At 41.3% G+C, this 12,824-nt stretch overlaps 1 protein-coding gene across 1 annotated transcript; it reads right to left on the reverse strand.

The window, feature by feature from the left end:
• Nucleotides 1-5,029: 5,029 nt before the first annotated feature.
• On the reverse strand, nucleotides 5,030-12,466 carry RBM15 (RNA binding motif protein 15). Its single transcript, XM_044076901.1, has one exon. It carries the CDS (start codon nucleotides 12,335-12,337, stop codon nucleotides 9,725-9,727), a length of 2,613 nt encoding a protein of 870 aa, XP_043932836.1. The 5' UTR covers nucleotides 12,338-12,466; the 3' UTR covers nucleotides 5,030-9,724.
• Nucleotides 12,467-12,824: the final 358 nt, after the last annotated feature.

Consider the following 12,824-nt stretch of genomic DNA (forward strand, 5'->3'; position numbering starts at 1 on the left):
TCCAATGCAACAAGAGACATTGCCAGTGGTCCCAACTGCAACTCTCAAAACAAGCTGCCAGAGTTGTTAGGGTTCAAGGATGACAATCTGGAGCTCCACTTCCCACATCTTGTTCCTGGAAAAAATTACGCGAGTAGCCTCTCCTCCCCAGCACACGGCCATCACAATGCTGCTGCCAGCGTCTAACATTTTCTAATATGATGGCAACTTATGAGTGTCCATTTTGCAGGAAACTTACCACTCTTCTTACAGCTTTCTTTTGACAAATTGAAACAAACACCAAAGATAATGGAAGGCAGGCTACAAACAGAACAGTATGACCCCAGGTAACAGTGTCCCTAACCATATGTCGAGGCAGACACTCTTCCAAGTTCAACTATGGAGGAAAAGTGCCCCCCCTACAACTGCCTCAGGGGTGGGAGAGACGTACAGGCTCTAAGGACAGCTGCTCTCCACTCACAAATGGGCTGTGCCTCCAAGGGAGTGTAAAGAATCCCCCTGCTACTGGGCCTGCAACACTGATGGAAATTACCCTGATGTGGTTTCTGCAAGACATGTTACCACCTGTCTACCCATAAATTCTACAGACCTGGGTTCTCCTGGTGCTGGTAAACCTGACAAAAATCTGAGCTATGAATAGCAAATGCAGTTTATCCTTTTGTCTGGTAATGGGCCCACCCTAGACAGATTTTGCCCAGCAATCCTGGTTGCATCTTTCATATTAAACAGGGGGGGGGGGGTTGTAGGTTGGTCACCACTTGGAAGCAGTGCTCTGATGACCAGCAAGCCTTCCAAAAAGAAGAATACGGGGCTGAAGATTGCTGCTAATTTGATGCAACAGAGTTCAAGGCAATTCCCAAATATTGGTCTGTTTGGGGTAAGCTGGAAAGTTCGTTCCTCTCTTCTTTTAAAACCCTCCACAAGGGATTCTTTTCAACAGACTTCAGACGTTTAATTTAAAGTGAAAACTTAGCATGTGTTGAAAGAGAAGGACAGCTGTGGAAGTGGGCTCCCCAAGACCATACTGACTATTAAAAGTATACAAGGGAAGTGCAGAAACTGGAACTAAACTCATCAGTCATACTCATTTACAGATTCCAAATAGGGCAAACACAGAGCTGATCTACAATGAAATCCCTGACAAAAGTGTAACATGGCCGGCAACAGTACTGATCACTGAAGCAAGAGGCCAAGTATGCTGGCAGCACCAGCACATGTGGGATAACCTCAAGGCCCCAACAACTCTGCTGTACTGGTAAAGGGCAACACCAGCAAAAACACACCCTAGGACAAAAGAGGCAGAGCAGAATAAGAGAATTCCTGATAAATATGGAAAGTCCCCTTAAAAGCTCCACAATTACTACTACTGCCATGTTCTTAGCTTCTGATAAACTTTTTTTTTAAACACTGTCTGGCTGAGACACGGCAGACAGAAAACAGAGGAGACACTTGCCAAAACAAGGTGATGAGGGGATGTAGTTCCCTGATGAACAACTTAAAGTTAAGAGGAAAAGAAGGACAGAGGAACCAAGAACTCGCCTGACTTGCACTGCACTAAAAGACTCTTCAAGTAAAGGAAAGAAAAGGCCTCTGCACCTCCAAACTATACAGCAGCTAAGATCTCTACAAAGGGGCATCCCTATCAGCAGATGGGATATTACTGCCAGACAGATCAGAGAAACAACTTCTTTAGACAAGTATGGACTTCTTTAGAGCTGGGAGCAGAGCCCAGGCAAAGATGATACTTTTTTCCCCAAAGCTAATTTATGTCCTTCACAAAGAAAATTCCTTACAACTACACAGACAACATAAAATGGGAGTAATCTTCGCTGTCTGAGCAAAGGGTACTACTAAGAAGAAAAGAAGGACAGAGAACCCACTCTGTCCAGTGGAAAAGGGAGAGGCAGTACCCCCTTTTGCAATCCTAATTTCAGCAAACTCGCTCCAATTGTTACAGTAAAGGAACTTCCTCTTACAAAATTAGCATAAACCTTGATGGGACTTCTAGGCAGAGCTCCGTGAGTTGGCAATAAACAGTGGGAAATACTCAAATCAACCTTCTCCCTTGACTTAGTACCCGAAACACAGCACAAGTGCTAAAGAAAGTCAAAACATACTCTCATTTAGCAGCCCAAGTACTATAAATTAACACGGTCAAACCAGCACATGGTGCATGGCACACACGTTTTAACTTCAATGGCCTCTTGACTCTAAGCATGCAAGACACCAAACTAAAAAGATTACCATAAAAATCAAGATGCAAGTGTAACTACCTAAGCATGCACTTGAACACTTCTATAATACTCATGCACAGATTTGTGTTACTTACTTAAAAAATGTGGGTAAATACGTACACAGCATACAAAAAAAACATGTGAACATGTACACATGTAGATGACATATTTAGTGTAATACAAGGGGAAAGGTTACCTCAGAAGAACCAAAGTTAGTGGCCAGAGTATGACCCTACCATAACACAAGGAAAATGTCAATCCAAGTTATCTGTTGTGCTGGGTTGGGCACAAGTTAAAGCAGAAAAGCCATCAGGAGATAAAAAAAACATTCTCCTCTGCAACTAAAGATAGCAAACCAATGGACCCCAAAATACCTCAAATTGATCATGTTTATGATTAGAACAAAATTTATCATTCTGATTAAAAGTCTTTTACAGTGGATTGATAACATAAAATTTTAGTTTTACTAGTTGCCAGCAAGTCATCTCAGTACCAGATGTCTTAAAAATTCTTATGCATTTATTTGCTGAGGTCTTCCTCTCCCACTTTCAAAAAATACCTGCTTATTTTAAGGTCTGTGATGGACAAAACTAATTTAGTTACCATTCTTTTTTTTTTTTTTACTTCAGCCTTCTCACACCCGTACTTGGTTTCTGTAGGTTTTTTTTTTTTTTTTTTTTTGGGGGGGGGGGGGGGGGGCAGTACTGCTTGCAAGTAGTAAATTATTTAAAACAGTTTTTACACCATGATGCTACTGGAGAAAAAATGCTGACATTCCAGCAACACAATGGTAGTAACAGTTGACAGGACTGTGTTGTGTACGCAACTGTACGTGTACACATTCCATACAGCACCTAAAAAAAGGACTTATTTATTTTCTTTCTTGAGGGGGAGAATTTGTTAGAAAAAAATGGAGAAAGAGGATCAATAAATATGAATGCGTGTCTATTCTTAAAACCAAAGATTATATATAATAAATGTGACTGTCAGACATCCACATGTACTACTATGAAGTTCCACATATACTACTATGAAGCAAGTGTCTGTAGTAGAAACTGAATGCTACAGGCCAAAGTAACTAAACAAATTAATGGTAACCAAATGAACTGTGTCTATCGCAGACCTGAAAGGAGCCAAAAATATTCCTTGAAATTGTAATTCACATTATAAATACTATATCTCTGCAGCTAAAAAAGTACTTTTTAGGCAAGAATAGCTTTGTTTGATAAAAAATACACCAACTGTAAAACTAAATATGTTATCTTGAGATGTCCCACATTAACAGTAGAAATACCTAAAGTACTGTCCTTCTCAAGTTCCTGGAATTCAATGTAGCTCCATTTTTGAACGAGGGGGGTCATAAACATCACATTCAGTTTTGCACATTGAGGAAACTCCAACCTCCCATACTCTTGGTAAACCTCAACTTTAAACATGTTAAGCACTTACCACAAAAGAACAACGCTGCAAGATGCAGAATTCTCCAAGAACTACAACATTCAAGAGCCTAGCAAGAACGCCAATATCTCTAAATATGGAAAACTCAGTGGCTTAACGAAGCCATAATGGTGGTGAAAAATCAAAGTGTACCTTAATCCCATTTGGTTTAAAACATCTTACCTGTTCAACACATTTACCCTGTCAATATACACACCTTTCAGGCTGGAGAATCCTGGCTTCCGCTGCAGACAGCCACTAAAGGAGCCCAGCAGCAGTTCTTTGACGTCAGCAAACTGCTCTAAAGCTCTCATCTTCCTCGCAAGGGGTTAACTTGGAGATCACATCATACTAGCACAACCTTCATGCAGCAGCTATTAATTCAAACGAATTATGGCTGGGAAACACTTTCAGCACATTTCTGAAGACAAAGACGCAGCCATTTTGGCCTCCGCCTGAGCTTGGATGACATCATGCCCAGAAACTTGCTGCAGAAACTGTACTTTTACTCCTGTACGGGGAGCAACTATCCAAAACTGTGGATCCCTGTACAGGACAGCACACGTGAATTAAATGGCAAAAGTGCTCATATTTTCATAAATCTTACTATCGAATGAGGCAAACTGGTGAAACTTGCTTTGGTACCTAGAACACATCGGGGTACATGCATATCCGGAGACTGGGAACACACAACTTTGTCAATCTGTCAAAAGAACGTATTCAGAACAAAAAGTGGTCTACAAATTAAATTCTAGCCCTTGGGAACTTGTCTTCAAGTTGAGAACTAAAACACAAATACTGCTTAATAATAGTAAAATGCTCCATGGTACAAGGATACCTCCTCAAATCTCTTTCTGCAAAACACACACAAAAGGTTTTCAGGACTGCAACTGGCAATTCTGAGATGCAGCTTTATAAGGAAAGACCGCAGCACTTTCAAAACAGCTTCTTCTTAATAAAAAAAGGCACTAAGATCACACTTGTTGGGCAGACAAAACAAAAACCAAAAATACTCAACGACTCATCGTCTTCGCCACGTATCAGAGCAGACTGCTGTGTGATTGTAAGCTTTCCCTGCTTCTTGCATGGCAGTAAATGAAAATGATTCCTGCTTAAGATGAGGATTAAGCAGCATATTATCCCCTCGAATCACAACAAAGGGGAAACGAAACACTCTTCAAATTATACATCAGTAGGTCAGTGAACAAATCTTGGGCTTCCCTGTTGCTTGGTTTAAACCACACAAACTTTACGCCTACTGACCCAAGGATTCAGTAGCAAAGTAGGCCCCCCCTTCAGCTGCAAACAAGACGGGAGTCAGTTGTTCAATTCATTTCCAGGCAGAAAAAAACATTCCCTTGAAAAAAAAATTAATTTATTGATATAAACAAACCCAGCTTAATACGTGCGTGTGTACGTCTATGTAACAGTGAGAGCCACATAAGGATTCCTGACTTTTCCTGAAATGGTGTACACAGCACAAAGCAAAGAGGTCATTCACTTTATCCATTCAAAACACGGGCACTGGTATGACAACAGCAGGTAAACATTTTAAATCTTGATTTTTTTTTTAGTATAATGTAAAAGAAAAGAAAAAAAAGCCAAAAGAAAAGAAAAAAACAACGAAACAAGCATATGTCATTACTCGCCCGTGTCTGAGCTGTACAAGTAAACTTCACTGGTGATAAGTCCACAGCAGCAAAGGTCTTCTGTCATGCGGAGTGTCATGTTAAAAGGAAAATGGTTATGCAATTCATACAACTTTAACAATACAGTATTTGTTAGCTTAAAACATACCCAATAAAAAAAAAAAAAAAAAAAAAAAACTATAGCTGTAAAATCATATTACCATGCAGCTCCAAACATGTATTTGCTTTCTTTAGGCACCAACAAAACACACCACAACCCAACCAAGAACTGTATCTACTCAGGAAAGCAACTGCACACCCGCATAACTTTTTTTTGGAGGGGGAAGGGGCTGTTTAAAGTATCACTGATGAGTTAAGAAATGTACTGTGGCATTCAGTAGCAACAGTGCTGGAATGCTTTTCCGCCCTACTATTCTCAACATTTTCTGGCTGTTCTTAAAGTAAGCTTTTTCTGGCATCAGCAACATGGTCTGACAAGAAGTGTACATCTCCAAAAAACAAAAGTTTGGGATAAAAATCATACCATGTAAATTAAAGAAAAATATCACAGCACTTGACTTGTTATATGCAATAGTGTAAACAGTTTAACTTCAAAATCCATAAGCAACACTAAAGCAAGTACAGCAAGTACAATCGCACAGAACTACAAATTCAACTGACCATTCTAAAGACAGTAAAATAGACCTTTACCCAGCGGCACAACTGTCCAAAACGCTTCACTTTATTATTCAAGATAAAAAGATAAAACTAAAAATGCCATAGCAAAGGAGTAGTTTGTCCACCACCTAGGATCCTCCTTGTTAGGAAACAGCTTTTACATCCCTCCATAAAAAAATAAATAAATAAAAATTACAGTTTTAAACTCAAAACTGCTGGGCAGCTGGCTAACTGCAAAAATAATGCAAAGCTACTGCCAGCCTTCACAGACTTTAGATAAAACTGAAGACGAGTTAACAAGCTCAAAGACCAGTGACCATGTTTTAAACGACCTACAGGTAAACAACCAATTCAAGGGTAAACATGCATGCAAGTGACCAGAACTCTCAAAAACATAACATCTTTCAAGATGATAAATATTCCAATACAACAATATGCGAAAACTTGGAAACACACAATGCCAACCTACAGCATATATATGCTGTATTCCAAAAGGGTCCCTATTAAAGAAAATGTGACATACAAAACATGCCCCTCAGATGGTAACTGCACCGTACAGCCAACAGCTGTGAAGCAGAAACAAAAACCCTTGCTACCTATACTGCTGCACTCTGCATAGTGCATCTATGTTGCACACACTCTGTTAAAGGCACAGCAACACGATGAAAATGATACACCTGGATGTAGCAAAATGCCCGCCTGTGCCACTCTATTACTAATTCCATACAACTTCTCATATACTTCAAATCTACATTAAGAAAAACTACATTGATTTGGCACACTAAGTGCCAACAAACATTAGTTCCACTTAAGTTTGTGGTAGTTATTACTGGTGCCAAAGCAAATCAATTCATGGAGGCATGGAATGATTCTTACACTGCCAATTAAACAGTCAGTCCATTCAGATGTTGCTCAATGGCTGCAAGACAAACCTAGTAGGTCAAGTCAGCTACAGTCACCTTTTCCAATATTTACGACAATAAGAAACTTCACCACTTCAACTGACTTGAAGTTGCATTAAACCTGGAAAGCATGTCCCACATACATTTTCAGCTTGGAACAGACAAGTCTCACTGTGGTACTGCTGGCTAGATACTCAACATGAACAATTTGCTAATATAAATACAATTACTCAAAGTGCTGCATCAACAAAGTTATAACCACCCAAAATAAAACTAGGTTGTATTACTTTAGCATACCGAAATGATAAAACTCCTGTGTATTTTGGGTGCATGTGCACGCAAACAAACACAGTGAATAGAAAATACTCAAGACTACAACTTATATCCTGGGCGACACAGGGCAAGACAGTTAAGTGGAAGACAAAGATATTAGCTGATCTCATTATTTGGGGGAAAAGAGGGGGGCAACAAGGCTGTGACAAGACTATGCACAATGGGCCACATGTGAAGCACTGCAAAAAAACTAGAAATTCTGCTTATGGTTAATTTGATTTGCTACAAGGAAGATTACAACCTTAAAAAGCCCTCCAATCCTCAGCATTTGCGAACCCTGCTGTTCCATTCCTACCTGCCTGCAAAGGAGCAAAAGGGCATGTTAAACACACCAGGCCCTTTAGTATTAAAGGGCAACAACAAATCATTCTAAGTTACCGGGGGGAGAGACAGACATCTCTCGCAAACACCCTGGGGGGGGGGGGTGGAAGCACAGAAAATGGCAGTGTTCAGTTCTAGCCATTAAACCTCAAATGGCTGTAACTATTCTACATAACATGTGAAAAGAAACTTCTTAAATGTTTGCACAAAATCTGATGTGCACACCAAATGCTACAAGAAAGCAGTACCCCAACATGACCTGTATGTTCCATTCTATTTAACTCAAACTTATAAATGCCCAGCAGTATTTATGACCAGATATATGGTGCTCAGTCACAGTGCAAATAGTTCAGATTATCAAATGGCCATAAAAAAGAAAGATGAAAAACCCTATTCAGAAACCACTAGAACGCAATGCTGAAAAGGGTAAATAAACTGTAGTAAGCAGCACCACCATAGTTCAATGCAATTCCCAAAACCATCAAAAGTTCTTGCCAATTCAAGATTGCCATCTTTCCTGTACATATGACATGTGCTGTGAAAATGCAACTTGCTCATTCTTTCAATACAGGACAACCTTGCTAAACTTCTGGAGCAAGTAATATCATGAAAACAACCATGCAACTTCACAGAAGTATAAAATACCATTCTGAAAAACAGTTAATGGTTCTGCTAGATTGTATTTTCTCAGGGAAGAAAGCAAGTGAGAACAGACTAAATTAATAAATGTTGCTTTTAAACAGACTTTAAACACTCAAATTGCCTTTTCTGTCCTGTGCCAATCAGAACTATTGCCACAGAACATCAAACAAAACTAAAAATGCAAGAGAGAAACAAAACTAAAAATTCAAGAGCTTTAAAAGATAACACTGGACAGCTAAACTAATGACACCTGCTGGCACTGGACCTGGTAAAAGCCAAAATATACTGGGGGCTCATAATGGATACATGTTGACATGCAGTACCAGCACACACTGAGCCATACCCTGCATAAGACTAGCATTTTAGTCTGACTGTTACACGTTAATAATACACTTCTCAGACAAAAAAATGAAAAGGAATCAGGTCAAATTGGAGACTGCAAGCTACACAAATAATAAAACATACATTTAAGAGAATTATATAAAAACAAACACCACCATTCAGGCTAATTTGAACTTAATGTGGCAAAAAATATATTCAGCAAAATGTCACAGAGTACACAGAACTATTTACCATATGCCTCGGGCACAATTCACTTGTTAACTTTGTGTAAACAAACTTGCCAAGTGCGACCTACTCGCACCCCACCCAAATACATAACAATCCTAGATAATTTTTCCAGGATGCTTTAAATCCACTTACTGGGAATGTGTTTGGTCTGGCAAAAAAAAAAAAAAAAAATCCACAACATCCAGCAAAACTTAAAAGCCTGACCACACGACAATGTTAAGGCCCATTTGGTGACACTTACAGGTTCCCACCCTAAACACCAACAATCAAAAAATATTCAGTATATTTGCAAATGCCAGTAACATTCATGTGCAGTTTAACACAGAAAAGTGCATATTCACATCCTCCCCCTAGCCAATAACCAAAACCAAGAGGAATATTAAGCACCAAATTCTGCCTAGGACCATTTGAACCATACTACACGAAATACACAAAACTGCATAATATTTCTTATTATTGATTTTTTTTTTTGTGCGCTCTTAACTACTGTTTACTCTTCTTCCCCTAGGTAATACCCTATTAGGATACACTAGGCCTGGAAAGCAGAGGGACATATGAAGTACTTAGATTTTTACAAGCAATACAATACACAAAAATGTTCATAAACCTGTGTATTTAGAAAGTTAATGAGCTAACATTAATGAACTACTAAAATATGGACATACTGCATTATGGGATACCACGTTTCAAAAAGTCTGCATTGGGATGTACAAGGGGATTACTTGTAAATTAAAACAGAAGTCTGGGAAAATAAAAGTCTTCAATATAAAACAAAACAAATAAGATCAAAAAGTAATTGTTTCTAAAATCCACAAAGACTTTCATCAAATAAATTGAAAAAGGAAACTAATTCAGATCTTTAAAAAAAAATTCCTACAAAATCCTAAGAAGTTCATTTAATGGAGTCTGTATCCCGTAATGCAATATAAAACTTTACACAAACTGGTCAGCAACACATATGTACAAAATTTAAAACTGTTCATGATGCTCCTCTCACAATAATCATGACAAGATAGTCCTCCTCTGATTTGGCCAAGGCTTTAGCTGAAGAATCAAAAAACTGTTGAGAAAAGTCACAGGGAGGGAAGGCGTGTAGTACCCCCGTGTTTTCCTTGTCCTTGTTACCCCCCACTGGGAGGCTGATAACCCCCGCCGCCTGTTTCTGTTTAAGGTAAGATACCAGGTTCCGGAGTGGCCGTTGGGTGGAGGCACTGCCAGGCTCCGTGGCAGATGAAGTATCAGCTGTGCCTGGTACAGCAAGCAGAACTGCGTAGCCATGTGCTCCAGCTGCCTTAATACGACGATTTACCTCATCGAGTTTAGGCTGATCCAGTCGGAGACGCTGTGTTATTTTTAGCTGGTCTACTTTGCCTCCTGTTGAACCGTCCACGAGAAGACCACTAGCAACAGCCATGTCGCCCTGTAACAAGTGCATATGTGTGGGAAAGTTGCTATTCTTTAAGAGCAGCATACCTTGCCAGGCAAGATTTGGTTTCGGTGCGATTTCTACCTTTGGTGTGACCTTTGAAGGAGTAGGAACTGTAACTTGTACAGTGTTCTCCGGTCGTTCCTCTTTCTTAGCAGGGCTCTTATTGTCATTAGTCCGTCGCTTACGGTCGGTATCCCTTTCCAGAGAGGATTTACGGTCGCGACGATCACCTGTACCCCTCTCAATGCTATTACGTCCATCTACTCGGCTTGGAGAAACGGGTCGTTCATTTCGGGAAGTCCTTTCTGTATCACTGAAGCGGCCGACATCCCTACCACTACTGCCACCAGGGCTACGATCAGCAGACATGCAATGTCTTTTACGAGACCGGTCACTGCCAGGTGACCTATCTCCATGTCGACTGTCCTCTGGTGCACGACGTTTACGATTCAGGTCTCTAAGTAGTGCTTCTCGTTCACGATCACGCTCTGCTGACCAGGTTTCACGTCGCCTCTCTCGGTCAACATGATCAAGCAAGTCAAAACCAGGCCGGTTGCGATCCCTTACTGCAGCAGGCACAGCCCAATCATTTTCCAAGTAAAGTTCACGATCTCTGAAAAACGGTGGGGGAGTCCTGTCTCTGGGTGGTCGGAGTGGTTCCAAGCCACGGTGGCCAAAGCTATCAGCAATAAGATCGTAATGTGGTAGTGGCAGAGGCTGCAAATACTGCTGCTGGTACCGATTTTCTGTTTCGGCAAAGTCGACTCTGAGTCGACGATCAGACCCTCCCATTGGAAACCCTCTCATATGAGCACATGCTGCCTGTGCTGCATCCAAGCTCTCATACTGAATGTACGCCCAAGTATCGCCTTTACGATAGTCAATTGTGCGAATAGTGCCAAAACGATCAAACTCACGGGCCAATGCAGCAAGTGGTACCCAGGGTCCAAGTCCACCAACCCAGAGGCGTGTGGTTGGTGTGGCTTTACCATAGCCAATTTTCACTATATTGCGACAAATCGGTTTACCAGACATGGCAACTTTGGCCCGATGGGCCATGTCCAAGTTCTGAAACTTTACAAAACCATAAGTGCTACTCTGACCACGGGTTGGCCGCTTAATGTCAATCTCTGTAATAACACCAAAACGTTCAAATGCTCGTCGGAGGTCTTGCTCTGTTGTAGTAGGATCCAAGTTACCCAAAAAGAGAGTTCTATTCGCCCGCTGATCGTCCTCAGGAGAAATTTCCTCCTCACGGTAAGGTGGGGCTCGGTCCAGGTTGTAACCTGCAGGGCGCAACCGATTCTCATAGAAGCCAAATTCACGGTCCCTTTCCAATTCACGAGGCAGTGGTGGTGGAGGGGGTGGTGGCAAGCGACCCAAGGCTAGTTGCTGTAATCTGTAATCCCGGTAACCAATGGCATTTGGCGAGACTGCCCGTTGTCCATAACGATGTCCAGAAAGGGGGGTAGTACTTCCTGCATTAAATGGTTCTTTATCAGCTGCAACGGGTGTATTTACTGAGGCCGTAAGGGGAGAACGGCTTCTGCGTCGAGGGGTGGGGGCATAAACAGCCTCAATCTTAAGAGTTCGATCATACAATACAAGGCGTCCACGGGCATGTTTGGCAGCACGGGCGTCTTCAGGCCTCCGAAAATTAACGAAGGCTACTCGTTCATCACCTGTACGACTGATCTTGACACTAACGTCGCCAAATTTCTTAAACTCATGAAAAAGTCCATCCTCAATTGCTTCATCACTGAGCTGGGATCCAAGCTCACTAATTTTCAAGGTTTTGTACTGTGCGTCGCCACTAGAACCCCGTTCAGTGCTGCTCCTGCCCGTACTCGAAGAGGTTGTGGATGGGCGGGCGTTGTGTCTACTCTCTGGGCTAAGCCCACCAGACGCCTTTGAGCTACTGGCACCAGAACTACCACCACCACCATAATTGTGGTTTCTACTGCTATGATGTCCTCCATCGTATTCACGATTTTCAGTTCGCCGCTCCGCGCTCCGGGAGGCGCTGCTCCGTCGCCCTGACCCGCCGTCACTTTTACCCGACGAAGAGGCCGAGGTCGTTTTCTTACTACTGCCACGGTCTCGCAAGTCTTCCGCTCCCCGAGACCGTTTGCTTTTGCCCGGAGAGCGTTCTTTACTTTTCATCGCCACTTTTATAAATTTATATATGTATTGAACTACTGTAAAAATAAGAATATTATATATTTGTTTCGTTGGTTGCACTCACAGATACAGAAATGCAGCCATTTTACTTCGCTATACTGATTGCAACGTTTACGGCCTTGTTCATTCGTTGACAAAAATTGCCACCCACCAAAATGATTGCATGATTCTGTTGTCAATCAATTACGCCTGGAAAAGAACCACAACTTTTCCTATTGGTGAATACGCGTGTTACAGTGCCTCTAGCTGATAAGATATTGTGAGTGCCAATCATTGTGCCTTCTTTTCTGATAGCGTACTAGCTCAAGAGAAGATGTCAATCACATATACTGCCTCCTTTTTCGAAGGTAAATTGATGATATGAGATTAAATTTGTTAAATCCCACGATTACAAGAGAGAAAATTCATATGTTCAGAGAACAAAGGCCCCTTACAGCCCTGGCCAATATAACCCAATTTTGCGTAATGT

This window comes from Protopterus annectens, chromosome 7.part0 (genome assembly GCF_019279795.1).
Source record: "Protopterus annectens isolate FY-2018-M chromosome 7.part0, PAN1.0, whole genome shotgun sequence".
NCBI classification, from domain to species: Eukaryota; Metazoa; Chordata; order Ceratodontiformes; family Protopteridae; genus Protopterus; species Protopterus annectens.